The sequence below is a fragment of the Schistocerca americana genome, chromosome 1 (genome assembly GCF_021461395.2).
Source record: "Schistocerca americana isolate TAMUIC-IGC-003095 chromosome 1, iqSchAmer2.1, whole genome shotgun sequence".
NCBI lineage: Eukaryota > Metazoa > Arthropoda > Insecta > Orthoptera > Acrididae > Schistocerca > Schistocerca americana.
The window spans coordinates 312268812-312286935 of NC_060119.1; the positions used below are offsets into that span (position 1 = coordinate 312268812).

At 44.4% G+C, this 18124-nt stretch overlaps 1 protein-coding gene and 1 pseudogene across 1 annotated transcript in view; both read left to right on the plus strand.

Annotated features, from left to right (window-relative positions):
* The first annotated feature begins 1120 nt into the window (after positions 1–1120).
* Positions 1121–18124, plus strand: part of LOC124596451 (insulin-like growth factor-binding protein-related protein 1) — a 151910-nt gene continuing 134906 nt past the window's right edge. The window contains exon 1 of the mRNA XM_047135588.1: positions 1121–1645. Within this exon, the coding sequence (XP_046991544.1) occupies positions 1337–1645 (309 nt within the window). The 5' untranslated portion in view covers positions 1121–1336. The remainder of the gene's footprint in view (positions 1646–18124) is intronic.
* On the plus strand, positions 12714–12831 carry LOC124555267 (annotated as a pseudogene).

The window sequence follows — 18124 nt, forward strand, 5'->3', positions numbered from 1 at the left end:
GACACATATAAGACTTAAACAGAAATGTCACGAATATCACTAAACAGAACCACCGTGAGATCGAATTGCCGACCTTTTATTTCCATTACTTAGGCGTATTTCTTAGTAAGAATCATGTTAGATTGGTAGGTCAGTTACCTTCTATCAATGACATCGGCAGTCGCTTGAATCGTTTGATGTATAGTGCCTCACGATATTAATAGACGGTATACTCATAATTACTCAAATACGTGGTTTAATTTATATATGTTTTCGTTTCAAGTTTGTCGTCTTTGAATGTTTCTCTCACCCGTCACGCAAATGCATAGTAATCAATATTTTTATTTCAAGATTTTAAACATGGCTGAAACAGCAACTGTTGAAATTCTTCACGGTAAAAGATGACAGCCAAAACAGTTGCAGGATAAAGATTTATTGAAATTCTTGACCGCGGTTTCGGTATATCTAAATATACCTTTGTGTTCGCATCGACCCTCTGTCCACAATTATCTTGTATAAATGGAGATGATATTTTAACTACTGACGACGCCTTTGGCACAATTGTTTTACGAATCTCCATCGCAGGACGTGATTTTAGTGTATTGTACTTCTGATGAAGGTATATATAGATATACCGAAACCGTGGTCATGAATTTTAATAAATCTTTATGCTGCAACTGTTTTGGCTGTCATCATTTACCGTGAAAAAAAATTTTTATTTTCCGTGACGTACTGGAAAAAGTTTTCACAGTAGTAATATCTCACGTCTTGCTCTTCTACTGTAAATTCCAGAGGGAAATGGTTTAGATTAGAAGAGGACATCTGTGGAAAACACATTGAATTTTGTGTATTACTTGGTGGAAAGGTGGTAGCTATCCGGATTTGAACCGAACGAGACGCTACTCTGCAACAAGAGAAGCAGAAGGGTTGCCTCTATGTGGTAATCCACTGTGGCTGTATCGCTGGAGAACTCGACTACAGCGCCGGCATAGGAAATCGTTTTTTTTCTCTCTCTCTGCCTCTTGGAAACTGTCCGAACAGATCCTGCGTTCGTCGCTATAAACAAGCGGCGCAGTTGCCGCGTCGCAACAGAAAAGACGGATCTCCCCGGAGTGAAGCCTCCGCGACGTAAATACGGAATCCGTGGCGGAGCGGCGAGGGAAAAACGCTACCGCTCGGCTGTCAGCGCGCCGACGAGAGGCGGCCCCCACGCGCCCTCCCTCGCACGCACACACACACACAGCCCGAGCCGCGCCGCTATATATACGAGGCGGGCGCGCCCACGCGACAGACGGGCGCCGGCAGCAGCAGCGGCAACAGCAGCAGCAGCAGCAGCAGCACGCGCGACGCACCGACGATGCAGCTCCTGGTGAAGGCGACGGCGCTGGTGGTGCTCCTGGTGGCCACGGCGGGTGCGGGGGCGGCGCCGGTGCACGACGGCGACCGCTGCCCGGACAAATGCGACACGGCGCTGTGCCCCCGGTCGGAGGCGGCCTGCCCCCGGGGGCTGGTGCCCGACCCGTGCGCCTGCTGCCCCTCCGGGCTCTGCGGCCTCGAGGAGGGCGAGCGCTGCTTCGACCCTCGGGTCACGCCAAAGAAGTTCGACAGGTTCGGCCAGTGCGGCGACGGGCTCGTCTGCAAGTCCCGCCACGACCTCACCTTCCGGGTGAGTACCTCGGCGTCTGCAGCAGCTGTAGAAGGCAGGACGCGTGCTAAACTTTGCTGGGGGCATTGGCTGACATGTAGTCTTGCTCGTGGGTAACAGCTTCAGCAATGTTGGGAGTCTACATCTACATACATACTCCGCAATCCACCATACGGTGCGTGGCGGAGGGTACCTCATACCACAACTAGCATCTTCTCTCCCAGTTCCACTCCCAAACAGAACGAGGGAAAAATGACTGCCTATATGCCTCTGTACGAGCCCTAATGTCTCTTATCTTATCTTTGTGGTCTTTCCGCGAAATGTAAGTTGGCGGCAGTAAAATTGTACTGCAGTCAGTCTCAAATGCTCGTTCTCTAAATTTCCTCAGCAGCGATTCACGAAAAGAACGCCTCCTTCCTGTAGTGACTCCCACCCGAGTTCCTGAAGCATTTCCGTAATACTCGCGTGATGATCAAACCTACCAGTAACAAATCTAGCAGCCCGCCTCTGAATTGCTTCTATGTCCTCCCTCAATCCGACCCGATAGTCGTTGGTATAGTGACAAGATCTCTCAGTGCGAATCTCATAGTGTATGATTGCCATGTTGTCGAAATAGAATGTCCGCCCCGATAGCTGAGCGGTAACATAACGGAGTGCTGTCTTAAGGGGCCAGGATTCGATTCTCGGCTGGGTCGGGGATTTCCGTCGCTCAGGGACTGGTTGTTGTTTTCATCACCATTTCATCCCCATCCGGTGCGCGGGTAGCCCAAGGTGGCGTCGAATGTATAAGACCTACATCAAGGCGGCCGGACCTGCCCCGTAAGGGGCCTCCCGGCCAATGACGACAAACGCTCATTTCCATTTTCTATTTCGGAAGAGAATCACTTCTGCCCATGACAAGACACTTGCTAAACATCGCCGGTCGGTGTGGCCGAGCGGTTCAAGGCGCTTCAGTCTGGAACCGCGCGACCGCTACGGTCGCAGGTTCGAATCCTGCCTCGGGCATGGATGTGTGTGATGTCGTTAGGTTACTTAGGTTTAAGTAGTTCTAAGTTCTAGGGGACTGATGACCTCAGATGTTATGTCCCAACTGCTCAGAGCCATTTTAACCATTTTCTGCTAAACATCTTCCTTTTCAGCCTCTAGATATCCACTAGTGGACACAGGCCTCTTTCAAAGACTTCCGTGTCGATCTTTGATGGACTGTTTGGATTCAGTTTCTTCCTGCATGTCGGTGGATGTCGTCCCCCATCTCGCCAGAGGACGTCCGACATTTCTCTTTGACTCTCTCGGACGCCACTGTATCAGTGTTTTTGCTCCATCTGAAGTTGCTCCTGGACATATTTCCTGCCCAAAGCCACTTCAGTTTCCTGCCCTCTCGAGAAATTCGTGGACTGCTGTTCTTCTCTTTATCTTGATCCTTCCTCGCAGATTCAATCCGAGCATTGCTCGCTCAATTGCCCTTTGACGAACCCGGAGACGATCTGCGCTGTTTGTTGTGTCATTTTTTCGAGCAATTATGTTGTTACTGGCAGGATGCATGTGTCATAAGCCTCTTTGGATTTATGGCGGAGAATGAACCGAGTTTGCCAAATGCCACCGAGGTGAGGGCGATTCTCTGGGGGTTATCTCTGCTGTCTGGTCATATTCCAGATAAATTTCCTACTTCCAAAGCATGGTTTTTATGGAGAAAATCATGCTGTGGAAGTAGCAAATGTATACACTGGTATGGTGGACGAATATATTCAACAAATTACTCGGTGTGAATCTCACAGAGTGTGTTGGCAATTTTCTGGGAAGGTACATCGCTTCTGCAGAAGGCGAGACGCTTGGTACGACTTTTTTCGAGGCATAGTCTCGATTATGGGGAATAGTGACAGAAACGTTGGGAGTGGACGAACATATTCGTCAGTAACGAACTTATCGAATGGATCTCAAAGCTCGACCTCTCGAACTGAATCCTATGGAACATGTTTACAACGTTCCTGACAGGTTCATTCATAAGTAAAGATTTATTTTCAAATGTGTCTATAAAGATACGCCAGTAATTACAAAACCGTGCGCGTTTACATTACAATAAAGACACCAGCGAAATGCAGAAGTTCATACATAGCAAACATCACATTTGAAAGTATCCTCGTACAAAGAACAACGTACTTGAGAACGAGAATTATTTACCGAAACGTATTGTGATTAGTACCAGTAGATGTTATTTTGTAACAAACAAAACTTTTTTTTACAGCGGCAAGCATTTCTAATGGATATGAGTAAAATGCGTCGCTTCAGCACAAGACAGGATAGGTATTTCTCATTTGCGCTAATCACGAAAGAGAAATATATTGGTGAACGTTCACCCTTGCAAAACACAATAATTTATTATTTTTATGCCTAAAACATATTTCGGTGTAATTATTCTTTAAAATTTATTTATTGGCCTTTAGATTTCTACCCATCTACATAGAATCTTCAGTCCTTAGTACTTCATTCCAAAATATTCTTTGCGGATTGTATATACATTTTGGTTAGCTACATGATGAAATACAACGAGCAAGAACTAAGGTTCTGAACCAGACATTTATAGTCCATCGCTGGTCAGTTATAAAGAACGAGGGATAGACGAGACCAAAAACCTAATATAAGTTACATTTTACATGTAGCGAGATAATTAATAGATTTATAAGTGATAAAACTACTAACAGTACAATTCTTCATGGAGCCCACATCAGTCAGTTCTAGTTACCATATCAAATCGAATAAATGAACAGGCAAATTATGATTTTCAAGTTAATTCTATCTTACTTTAACAGTCATTTATCCGTAAATTGTGTCCTAACATTTATACACATTCAATGCAATTCGTCACCCACAGTGTGTGCTCTTTATTCAATGATCTAAAAATTTGTTCGAAAATGGTTTTTAAGATAAAGGCAAGTATTTTTAGCTTACAATTTGAAGTCGGTTATGAGATTTATCTTTCACTAGTCTGTGTAATGTATCTCTCAATGAGCCTCCAAAGTATTTCTCGCATTAATAAAATGTAAGTTATATTGTTAAATAACATTTTCGAACAAAATTTCAGTTACCTGCGTGTAGCACACCAACGGGACGACGCTACAGCTGTATTGAAACATGGTTGAGGTATACAATAAAAGTGGCAGTAATTGTATTGTGCACAAATCTCTGAATCGTAGCAAATAGGTAATTACCTTCATAATGATTTAGAATCTCCTTAATATACAACAGCGTCTCAAAATTTCATTAAAAATTTTCTTTGTTTGTGACTGTTTGATAGCGCATGTAGTTAAATAATAGTGATAAGAAACACAGTTTGTATTTTCTCGCACATTGATTCAAACAAGTTGTCAACGTATGTTTCCGGTCTTTTCAAGAATGTGCTATATGGGAGGTTCAGAATTCCTACTCTCTTCAGGAATTCATTGAACGTGTTGTGTACAACGTCTAATATGACAGAGGCTGCTGTCTCCTCAGTTATATCTCAAAAATAATACAAGTAACTTTTTGTAATTCTACTTAAATAAGACGAGACGATACTGTCATTTGATCGAAGGTGGGAATAAGTTCTGGGGACAGGGATTTGAGGTTGAGAGGAGGAGCGAGAGGCATAGAATGTAACATCTTCGTTCCAGCAATTCTACTTCCCGTCATTTTTTGAAAAATACATTTGTGCTCGTTGGTTGTTATTATGGTGTTGTCGACTGTTCAGTTACATGAAGAAACTCACTGAAAAATAACGGACGAATAGTTTGTTCATAACACTGAGAGCAGCAAACATTACTTTGTAGGTTATCCTGAAAAGTCCTTGAACAACACGACGGTTCCCGTTTCCAGAACTTGATAACTGTAACTACACACAATACCTCAAGAGACGGACGTTGCCCTATAGGTTACATATAGATGTCGAATGAACTGCTCATTTTAAATAATTATGGTTGGAATGTATTTGTCACAAACTCCAACTGGCTTTAGTCGGACAAGTCTGATTCGTGACGGAGCTCCTCGTTGATAATATGGCCTGAAATACTTTTTGAGATAAATTCCCTATTAGCATTAGAAAACTTATTTTTGTTTGAAAGTTTTCTTTTTGTGCTATTAAAAATAATATGACGAGTACTTCAAAATTTGTGTTTCACGCCGTTGTACTGTTGGACAGTGTTATTACGTCTGTTTACAGATGTCTAGCAAATAGACCTGTTTATAGAAGTTTATGGTCATTTTGATAATACTTCTGTTGATGATAATAATTTATGATATTCAATTAAAATCCTATAAAATGAGTATTTAACTCAAAAATATTTTGTGGCAGTTCTCATTTTCCGCAGCATTTACGCAAATACTCGTTTACAACAAAAACTCCTTAGCGTGCTCCAATGTTGATAGTTATTATCCCAGATGCGATTCGTCTACTATGTGAGGGGCATCTTCAGTGGATACTCTGAAATGTGATGTAGTTTTGGCGTTACACATATTAATTACAGTTCTAAAAATGTGCACTTCCTTCGTTTTTTTACATGACGTGATATTGTACTTCCAGTAATTTTTAGGTGTACTGACGAAGGTCGTTACTGTCCTTTATTTGGTTATATCTTCGGCATATTTCCTTTCATATTGTTATCTTGTCGTTATGATGCCTTGTTCTCTGTACTTTGTTTGCTATGAACACTTCAGTGACGACTTGACAACGAATTGATACGTTTACCACCACAGATGCCACAGTCGTGAATGTAGAATTGTATATTTGTTTGTTTGGAGACGTGTCTTATTTGTATCTCAACAATATTAGTGTATTGCGGGAAAATATGAGTAAGTTCGAGTTTCGGTCAGGCACTTAACATTCACGCAACTGGGAGAGTCAATAATGTGTCATCGACACACTGCTGTTCAAATCTTGGAGTGAGCACAATTTTTCTGTAAATCAACTCTCTCGCCCGACACGTAATCCTGGATTGGTTGGTTTGGGAAGGGGACCAAACAGCGAGGTCACCGGTCCCATCGGATTGAGGAAGGATGGGGAAGGAAGTCAAAGGAACGATCCAGATATATGCCTGAACCGATTTAGGGAAATCACGGAAAACCGAAATCGGAACGACCGGTCGCGGGTTTGAACAGTCATCTTCCCGGATGCGAATCTGTTGTACTAACCACCTCGCTCGGTCGTAATCTTGGTGTTACGCACATTGTAGCGTACCCTGCAGAACACGTCAGGTAGACCATGTTCACTTAGTTTAGAGGCAGCCACAGACACTTCCTTTTCAAAGGGCGTTCCCCTCGCGAAGAGAGAAACTTTCAGCGATGGTAGAGAAGGGCAAATGTATCAGTTTGAAATAAGGGAGCCCGATCCACAAACGAGAAAGTCAAAGGTTACAAATCCAAACGTGTTGTGGGTTAATTATGTCCCTGGAAAATGATTTATCATGTAGTTACAAACATTTCAGGAATGAAATTATATCGACCCCAGAAACGGGATTCTCAGTAATGCTAATAGTCGTGTATGAGGTTCTGAGGATTACCACGCTACAGCTTGGTGGAGTTGTTAACACAGAGTTACAATGAACATATGAGTGGATTCTGTCAATGATTCATTAACAAAATAGCGACTACCTGCTCTCATGTAAATTCAGTGGTGCACTCTGTGTTTCTGAGAGGCATACTCTGTTATTGGACGATATCCCACTAATTCTTCGTGGTTTCATCGTGATGGGGCTCCAGCTTAATTTGTACATCTCGCTCGCGAACACCTACGTCACGATTTCGTTGAAATATGTGTAGAAAGTAGAGGGTTTGTTTCGAGACCAGCTCATTGTTCGAATGGATACAGAGGAAGTCTGTGCGAGAATGTCAAGCTTGCATAGAAGCTAGGCAACATTACTCTGAAGCGTTGCGAATATAGTACTTATGTAAATGTTCGGATAAATAAAATTATTACAAAAAAGGATTTTTGAATTTTTATCACCGTCAGCAGACGAATAGTAAATATAACATTTTTCATTTCACATATTGCATCCTACTCAGTCACTTACCGATCAGGGATCCCCTGCTCAAGTTGATACATTTGCTGATCTCGATGATGGTTCAAATGGTTCAAATGGCTCTGAGCACAATGGGACTTAACATCTATGGTCATCAGTCCCCTAGAACTGATAACTACTTAAACCTAACTAACCTGAGGACACCACACAACACCCAGTCATCACGAGGCAGAGAAAATCCCTGACCCCGCCGGGAATCGAACCCGGGAACCCGGGCGCGGGAAGCGAGAACGCTACCGCACGACCACGAGCTGCGGACAGGTGGTTTAGAAACACGGGCTGTGTTTAGCACATAGATTAGATAAGATTAGATTTACTTTCATTCCAATTGATCCGTGGTGAGGTGATCCTCCAGGATGTAGAACATATCAGAAAAACAATAATACATGACAAATATTTACAGCTGAAACAAATTAGCTAATGTACCTTCCACAGGTCTGAAGTGGAATGATGGTCACTTTTTTTTTAATGAACACTATATGAAAGAATCATTTTACAAACACTAATGCACTGAATTTAAAATAAAAAAGTATTTTTTTATTTATAAAGTAATAAATATTGAATGGAACTACTATAATACTTACTTACAATGAACACATTACTGCACTGAAATGGTGCAGAAGTTAGATTGTACTTTCACACACACACTCACTCACACACACACACACACACACACACACACACACACACACACACACACACACACTTATTTACAATGAACACATTACTGCACTGAAAGCCGGCCGAGCGGTTCTAGGCGCTACAGTCCGGAACCGCGCGACTGCTACGGTCGCAGGTTCGAATCATGCCTCGGGCATGGATGTGTGTGATGTCCTTAGGTTAGTTAGGTTTAAGTAGTTCTAAGTTCTAGGGAACTGATGTGCACAGATGTTAAGTCCCATAGAGCCATTTGAACCATTTGAACTGCACTGAAATTGCGCAGAAGTTATATTGCACTTATACAAATCAGTTGGTTGGTTGGTTTTTGGGAGAGGAGACCAGACAGCGAGGTCATCGGTCTCAGCGGATTAGGGGCGGATGGGGAAGGAAATCGGCCGTGCCCTTTGAAAGGAACCATCCCGGCATTTGCCTGGAGCGATTTAGGGAAATCACGGAAAACCTAAATCAGGATGGCCGGACGCGGGATTGAACCGTCGTCCTACCGAATGCGAGTCCAGTGTGCTAACCACTGCGCCACCTCGCTCGGTACAAATCAGTTGGTTCTACTGAGAAATCATCAATGGAGTAGAAGGAGTTGGTCACCAATAAATCATTTAGACTTCTCTAAGAGCGGTGACGGAGCGGATCCTGGGGGCGTGCATACATTTGTATAGAAAATGAGGGAAGAGACGATTAACATTAACGGAAAGCTACCTCACTTCTCCAGCACGCTTCTTAGCAATTCATCGCCTGTGTGTGATGCACGTACAGTTACTTGAATGAACGAAGCTAATACATAATCAGATTTGTAAAACAAGTTTGTTATGAGTGCAGACTGACGCCTCTTACGACTGCATCAGGCGGCTGCCGCTGTCATTCGCACTGTAGTGTACCACGCGGTACAGCGCCCACCCCACGAGGAAGCTCGCCGGCGTGACCTCGGGAGCGCCAGGCGTGAGAAGCGAAGTGCGCGTTGTGTCATCGCCGACACTCGATCTGTTGACGGTTGGCTGCTGCGAGGTACGGGAGCGGGCGGCGCTGTCTGTCAGCAGCGCAGACATGCGCTCCTTGTCACAGCGATGTGCATAGTTAGTGAGCAAGTCGGTTTACTGGCTTTTCAACAGCATTTTTACTTCGACAGTGCACATTCTCAAGTGCAGCTTCATCATCAGGACTTCTGTTGCTTATCGAACAACCTACAGTTCTATCTTAACTGAAATTTTACAAGTTCTCATAGAACCTACACACAGTTACAGTGAAATATATGTAGAGTATTTACCGTAAAACAGGGTAAAGTAAATCAAAATTTCAAGTTTTCTTAAGAAATAAGGTCTTCGACGATTAATGAGACTCAGCAAAAATATTTGCTGGTACTTTACATTTAGGATCTTTCAGATGCCACAAACATTCTTTTTACTGTACACGGTTACCAGCATACAGAAAATTCTGATCCGCTGTAACCTACTACTTTCGGTAAAGGGGAATATCTATATATTTTCGTACACAACTGGCCATTAAAATTGCTACACCAAGAAGAAAGGCAGATGATAAACGGGTATTCATTGGACAAATATATTATACTAGAACTGACATGTGATTACATTTTCACGCAATTTGGGTGCATAGATCCTGAGAAATCAGTACCCAGGACAACCACCTCTGGCCGTAATAACGGCCTTCATACGCCTGGGCATTGAGTCAAACAGAGCTTGAATGGCGTGCACAAGTACAGCTGCCGATGCAGCTTCAACACGATACCACAGTTCATCAAGAGTAGTGACTGGCGTATTGTGACGAGCTAGTATGCTCGGCCACCAATGACCAGACGTTTTCAATTGGTGAGAGATCTGGAGAATGTGCTGGCCAGGGCAGCAGTCGAACATTTTCTGTATCCAGAAAGGCCCGTACAGGACCTGCAACATGCGATCGTGCATTATCCTGCTGAAATGTAGGGTTTCGCAGGGATCGAATGAGGGGTAGTGCCACGGGTCGTAACACATCTGAAATGTAACGTCCACCGTTCAAAGTGCCGTCAATGCGAACAAGAGGTGACCGAGACGTGTAACCAATGGCACTCCATACCATCACGCCGGGTGATAAGCCAGTATGACGATGACGAATACACGCTTCCAATGTGCGTTCACCGCGATGTCGCCAAACACGGATGCGACCATCATGATGCTGTAAACAGAACCTGCATTCATCCGAAAAAACGACGTTTGCCATTTGTGCACTAAGATTCGTCGTTGAGTACACCATCGCAGGCGCTCCTGTCTGTGATGCAGCGTCAAGGGTAACCGCAGCCATGGTCTCCGAGCTGATAGTCAATGCTGCTGCATACGTCGTCGAACTGTTCGTGCAGATGGTTGTTGTCTTGCAAACGTCCCCATTTGCTGACTCAGGGATCGAGACGTGGCTGCACGATCCGTTTCAGCCATGCGGATAAGATGCCTGTCATCTCGACTGCTAGTGATACGAGGCCGTTGGGATCCAGCACGGCGTTCCGTATTACCCTCCTGAGCCCACCGATTCCATATTCTGCTAACAGTCATTGGATCTCGACCAACGCGAGCAGCAATGTCGCGATACGATAAACCGCAATCGCGATAGGCCACAATCCGACCTTTATCAAAGTCGGAAACGTTATGGTACGCATTTCTCCACCTTACACGAGGCATCACAACAACGTTTCACCAAGCAACGCCAGTCAACTGCTGTTTGTGTATGAGAAATCGGTTGGAAACTTCCCTCATGTCAGCACGCTGTAGGTGTCGCAACCGGCGCCAACCTTGTGTGAATGCTCTGAAAAGCTAATCATTTCCATATCCCAGCACCTTCTTCCTGTCGGTTAAATTTCGCGTCAGTAGCACGTCGTCTTCGTGGTGTAGCAATTTTAATTGTCAGTAGTGTACTTAAGCCAAGTTAACCCATTCGAGGAGGAAAGTGAATCACTGCAAGATTTTATAGAAGAAATAATCGTACATCTTTAAGTAAAAATAACTTTAACATTCAAATTACAATCGGAAATACACTTAAATTACCAATATTTTTGAGAATTTAAACACAAAACTACATAGCAATGTAATAAAATCAGATATGCAATTCTATTATTCCACTTTGTTCACATTAATGTCTGCGACATCATATGGGCCCCTCCTGAAATCTTTCACCTTTACCTTACAAATGATGTTTGATATCGAAAATGTTCGAATGTCAGCAACATTAGGATGCACGAAATATCTGTTTCTTGCCATATTTTTTTTCTTAAAAATTGATCAGCGCATTGTCTTTATACGCCTCCATAACTTTTCCTACCTGACATCTACCTTTTTCGTCAGTATTGAAGCAAGCGATGACATGGCTTCATTTGTCATAATGAAATTCAGAAGCATTTGGTAAAGCCATTTATTGTTCTTTACTTTTCTCATGCTTCGCGAAAGTGAAGTTCACTATAATATTTTTTTCCTGTGCTTCAAACTTCCGTATTTGTTTCTGGGGCTTGATCCACTTTATCCCTGAAATTACAAAGGAAGTCATTTTTGGCACAATACCGAAAAGAAAAAAGTACGTTAAAAAGTGAGTTTCACATATATTGCAGGTACAGTAGTACTTTGATGCAATTAGCTAAAAGACAGGTGTAGCTTCTCACCTATGGGCACTGTGCCAGTCTGTTTTCGTCGATATCACAAAGCTTTAAAGGCACCCTTGATAATAACAGCTGATGGTTGCCACAATTTTCGTTTCTCGTGTTACTGATGACACAGATAACGAACGTACAGATCACAGCTTTCTAAATAAGTCAATTTTCGTGTTTCTCTCTCCTGTCAATCAGGTGGCAGTGATTCAGTCAGTGATTCAGTACACTAACGTATCATGCATCCACTTTACCCCCTGTGATCCGCTTTACCCCATTTTACTCGGTACAGTGTATCTGCGAATTTTGCTGATTCATTTTGTGCATAACATCACCCACTGAAGTAACTTTCACATTTTGTTTACACTGTTCGTCAGGTTTTTAAAGATACCTACAGCTTAAAGTTTTGAACATGGCTGCGTGGTCAGCGTCCGTTTACAAAGTAAATAAACAGTGAAAGCAGCCCTCCGTCGCAAAAAAGGAGTTTTTGACCTAGGTTTCAACGCGTCTATGAGTGCCTTCATCAGAAATAGAATTCTCAAATTTGCATGTCACTTGTAAACTAAAAATCAAGCGATAAAGCTTTAGTCACAAAATAGGTAAAATAGAATACATAAAAGGCAAGCCACTATGGCTTGCATCAGACCATATGGAAATTTCAGCAACACAAAGATCATAAATAACTCGCGTGTTATACAGCATGCCTTAATGTTTAAATAAATTTTCTATTTAAATATTTTACAGAAAGGCCAACGGCCTTGCCGCAGTGGTAACACCGGTTCCCGTCAGACCACCGCAGTTAAGCGCTGTTGGGCTGGGCTAGCACTTGGATGGGTGACCATCCGGTCTACCGAGCGCTGTTGGCAAGCGGGGTGCCCTTGTGTGGCAAAATGAGGAACTACTTGACTGAAAAGTAGCGGCTCCGGTCTCGGAAACTGACATACGGCCGGGAGAGCGGTGTGCTGACCACATGCCCCTCTATATCCACATCCAGTGCCGCCTACGAGCTGAGGATGACACGGAGGTGCCAACTGTAAAATGCAGAGGCGGTGTGCTACGGTGTGGTGGCGTTTTTCATGGACGGGGCTTGCACCCTTGTTGATTTGCGTGGCACTATCAGAGCAAGGGCCTACTTTAATGTTTGGTTCAAATGGCTCTGAGCACTATGGGGCATCTAAGGTCAGCAGTCCCCTAGAACTTAGAACTAATTAAACCTAACTAACCTAAGGACATCACACACATCCATGCCCGAGGCAGGATTCAAACCTGCGACCGTAGCGGTCGCGCGGTTCCAGACTGTAGCGCCTAGAACCGCTCGGCCACCCCGGCCGGCTTTAATGTTTTAAGGCCGGCCGCGGTGGTCTAGCGGTTCTGGCGCTGCAGTCCGGAACCGCGGGACTGCTACGGTCGCAGGTTCGAATCCTGCCTCGGGCATGGGTGTGTGTGATGTCCTTAGGTTAGTTAGGTTTAAGTAGTTCTAAGTTCTAGGGGACTTATGACCTAAGATGTTGAGTCCCATAGTGCTCAGAGCCATTTTTAATGTTTTAAGCACCTTCTTGCTTCCCACTGTAGAAGAGCAATTCGTGGATGGCGATTGCATCTTTCAACACGATCGACCACCTGCTCATAATGCACGACCTGTGGCGGAGAGGTTGCTCGACAATAACATCCCTGTAGTAGACTGGCCTGCACAGTTCTGACCTGGATACTATAGAAAACCTTTGGGATGTTTCATGCGAGGCCTCACCGACTGACATCGATACCTCCACTCAGAGCAGCACTCAGTGAAGAATGGGCTGCCATTCCCCAAGACACCTTCCAACATCGGGTTGAACGTATGCCTGAGAGAGTGGAAGTTGTCATTCCAGCATTACCGATGGAAGGCGCCACGAACTTGTAAGTCATTTTCAGCCAAGTGTTAGGATACTTTTTATCACATAGTGTACTTCAGCTACGATCGGTCTGTAACAGACATCGGATCAGACAATAACACAACAATATCCACTAGACTGACATAAGCAATCAAAGAAGACTGCAGCGAATTGCAGGAGGAAGAGCTGCAGGGGAGCGACTATTGGGGCAGGGACTGGTAGTAATAACACACGGGGCATAAATAGGGCAAGAGATCCACTACCAAAAGTACCCTCCGCCACACACCGTAAGGAGGCTTGCAGATCATAGATGTAGATGTAGAAATACTTACTTCGGAACATCAAACTTCCTTATTTCAGATGATGCTAAATATCATGTCTGTTTGTCCAGTGCTGGAGAAATCACTGAATACACGGTCATCACACAGTTCTTCAAACCAATATTACTGAATCGCCAGTCACCTGGCGATATGAAGGAAACGAAGGATACAGCGTTGCAGCTGTACTGGTGGGCGAACAGGTCTCCGTTCTGTCGGCGGTGGCTACTGCACCCACGGCTCCTGCCCACCTCCCTCGCGTTACCCAACTCATCGGCACACCTCAGCAACCGGCCCGTTACTTTCACAGACTGCCTGTCTCAAGCACTGGTCCTGCAAGACCAGCCTCTGTTGATGGCTGTTACGTCCTCATCATCGTTTCATCCTCATCACCAGCACTCGAATCGCCCAACGTGGGGTTGAATGAAATAAGCGTTGCAGTCTGCTGCCGAACTTCCCCAGGTGGGGCCTCCCGGTCATCAATGCCACACGCTCATTTCATTTCATCTACCCGAGGGACAGAGGAACCGTTACTTGCATTTTGGTGCAATCTGATGGTTTCGTTAGCTGTCTGTCCAATAGGAGCTTACCCTAAGGAAAACCACGCATCCTTTACAGCAAGGGTCTCCAACCCGCGGCCCCAGGGGGCGGCGGCCCAAAGCAAGTATCAATAAATATCAATGTGACCCAAGAAGTGAGCATGTATCACACGATAAGTAAAAAGAAAAAAGTAAAATTACGTATATGTAAATTATAATAAACTACATACTTTCAATTTGAATCTCCCGGCGCACGATGCTGCCCTCTCATTTGTCCATCCCCACCACTTATTCTTGCCTTAGTGTTTCTTGTTATAGCTGGAGTTACGAACGATGGCGGTCGAGTTTAGGCTTATTCTGCGCACCTAGTTTACGCTTCTCCGACAGCCAATGAGCATTCAGTAGTGTTCTGGGCGCCCTGCTGTGAACGTCATACCAAATGCAAGCATTAAACGTGACCGTATCGAGATATTCTGTGAACTTTTATTCCATTTGTTGCGAGTTGTCATGGCTGACGGTGGTTGTAAGCGAGAAATTCTATAGAAGGACGCGGGAGGAATAATTTGCAGGATACATGCTTTCTTCAAAAGCACCTACCGCAACTGTCGGTTGGAACCGACAACAGTGGCCGAGCGGTTCTAGGCGCTACAGTCGAGAACCGCGCGACCGCTACGGTCGCAGGTTCGAATCCTGCCTCGGGCATGAATGTGTGTGATGTCCTTAGGTTGGTTAGGTTTACGTAGTTCTAAGTCCTGCACAAACCGCCATCGTTCGTGAATCGGACTAGAGTGTTAGGTATATCCTGCGCGGTCCAGAAATACTCGCCTTCTTCCAATGTAGGCCAGGTAAGCTAAAACGTTGGACACCCTTTTTTACAGAGAACAAACTCAAATGGCTCTAAGCACTATGGGACTCAACATCTGAGGTCATCAGTCGCCTAGACTTAGAACTGCTTAAACCTAACTAACCTATGGAAATCACAGAGTTCCATGCCCGAGGCAGGATTCGAACCTGCGACCATGGCAGCCGCGTGGTTCCAGACTGAAGCGCCTAGAATCGCTCGGCCACCGCGGCCGGCTACAGAAAACAGGTAGACCCAGATTGTGTTGACTTCTACGCACTATTGTTTATCTGGGTGGGCGAAATCTTATGAAAATCCCTCATGAAATTATCGTAGCACGCCGATAGAGAAGTCGAAACAAAACGCCTGTTGCTGAAGTTTGAGATGGGCTGCGCCAGTTTGTTTTGGTTGCTGTAGAGGGGTGCTATGTTACTCTGGTGCTGGTATTTCAATGTGCACCAGAACTGCAGACATGAAACTGCAAACAAAAAGGTACTACGAGTAATTACAGAATATAGATTTTGGAGGAGATAATTAAGGCTTTAAGAGTGCCCTTCGAAGATGTGTGCGGGCAACTGACACTTCATTGGCGTAGCGTGAGCGCGCGTACAACGTGAAATAGTTAATATGATAGCATACAGCCGGGCCGTCCGGTGGCCAGTTTAACATTCGAGGTAGGGCAGTCAACACAGATAGCAAGGCTGTCCGAGGAGCGAACCAGAAGAAAAGTCCGAGTGGTAGGCACGCGTCGCTGATTGCACTGCGTAACAGGAAGCTTAGAGATTGCAGCGTCACGAAAGCAGGAACTGAACTGCCTGTTGATGGCTGCTGTGGGGCAGAGAAGTGCTGCCAACGGTTTGCTGATCCTCCGCAATTTGCTAGTGGCCCGGGACCGTGACGTCGCTTCTGTCGTCTCCCCCTGGACGGACAGTGGACGCGAAACGTCCGCCACCCCATTGGTTTGATCATCGAAATGTTGGTTGGCGTCGCTTCACTGTGTCCGGCAGGTTCAGTAACTTCTTATGTGCCATTCAGACATGGACTCTCGCGAAAACCGTGATCACTCAGGAACTAAGAAGTGCTCGCTTTCGGTTTTTCGGAATGCCCGTCACTCCCCCGAGGTGTTTAGAAAACACAGTATAAATGTAATGCGAAATGGTGGGACGAGGATTTGGGTTCCATTGTTCCTAAGACGATGGAAAGGCAAGCTGATGTCATTCTCAATAGGGATGGAACGCAAAATCGGGAAACGCAAGCTGATGTCATTCTCAATAGGGATGGAACACAAAATCGTTTTTCGATAATGATCGGCAAGAAAACTTGTGGCCTTTTTTATGATACCCTCTTGATGTTCGCCTCGTGATTTAATCAAACCGTGAGGTACACAAAACTACGGTCCTGAATGAGGATTTACTCCACTCTTTTCGAGTATGTGTCCAGAATCCAGTGTCTCATTTATTTCACCAATCAGTTCGGTACTTTAGAAGATATTTGCCGCTGTACAATTTGCCACATCCGTGCAGCGGAAAGTTTTCATTTTTAATTCAAGAAAATGCACACGGCAAATGAGCATGCTATTACTATGCATTTTTGAGAATAAATCCATCCAGATTGTGTAATATATTGTCACTTATTATGATGTTCAGGCAAAGTTTGGGTAAAGGTTTTATTGCAGCTGACACTGAACTTACCATTAAGAGCCCTAAGTTTTGACCTGGTATGGCTATAGGCGAAACGTGCCAAAAATTTAAAAAATGGAAAGTATATTACGCGATCTAGACGGCAGTATTCGCGAAAAAAAAAGAGATTTCATTTTTGTCGCTGGTAATTTTCTTTGAGGTCAACGTTTCGGTGACGGAAAATTAAAAGTAAATATCTTTCTAAAATGAGATGTACATGCCTTTGGACCAGTGAGCGATGGAGTGCATTGTGGAACGTGCAGATAGGAACTGATGTTATTGCTGTTTTTAATCTGTTTCAGTTAGTTACAGTGCACATTAGTAATGGATAGGAGCGACAAGAGTTGTAAAGCAATAATAGTGATAGACATAGATTTGGAAGTGGGCGTAGCTCTTATTAATAATAGGAATATTTATGGTGATGAGACGAAATACTGCGTTGTATGTAATGTTGAATCTTTTGCTGTCTATGTGTAGGAAAAAGTGTTGTTGATAATAATGAAATGAAATGATCGTATGGGATTTTTGGCCGGGAAGTCCCATTTGGGTTCGGCCGGTAGTGCAAGTCTTACTTTACGTAGTCGGCGCCACATTGGGCGACTTGCGGCCGATGATGAAATAATGAGGAGGACAACACAGCACCCAGTCCACGTGCGGATAAAATCTCCAAGCCGGCCTGGAATCGAACTCGGGCCCAGTGCATGGGAGGCAAGTGCGTTACCACCCAACTAAGCAGGCGGACGTTGATAGGAATGATTTGTGTGGGAATGAATACAGCTTTGTTTAAATTACAGGAAACATGCTACAATGTAATAAATAAATAAATGAGGTGTATAACTAGCGAAATTAATTGCCATGATGCTTGTGGTAGAAGGAACCAAACAATTCTAAGGGCGATGTGCAATATTTCAG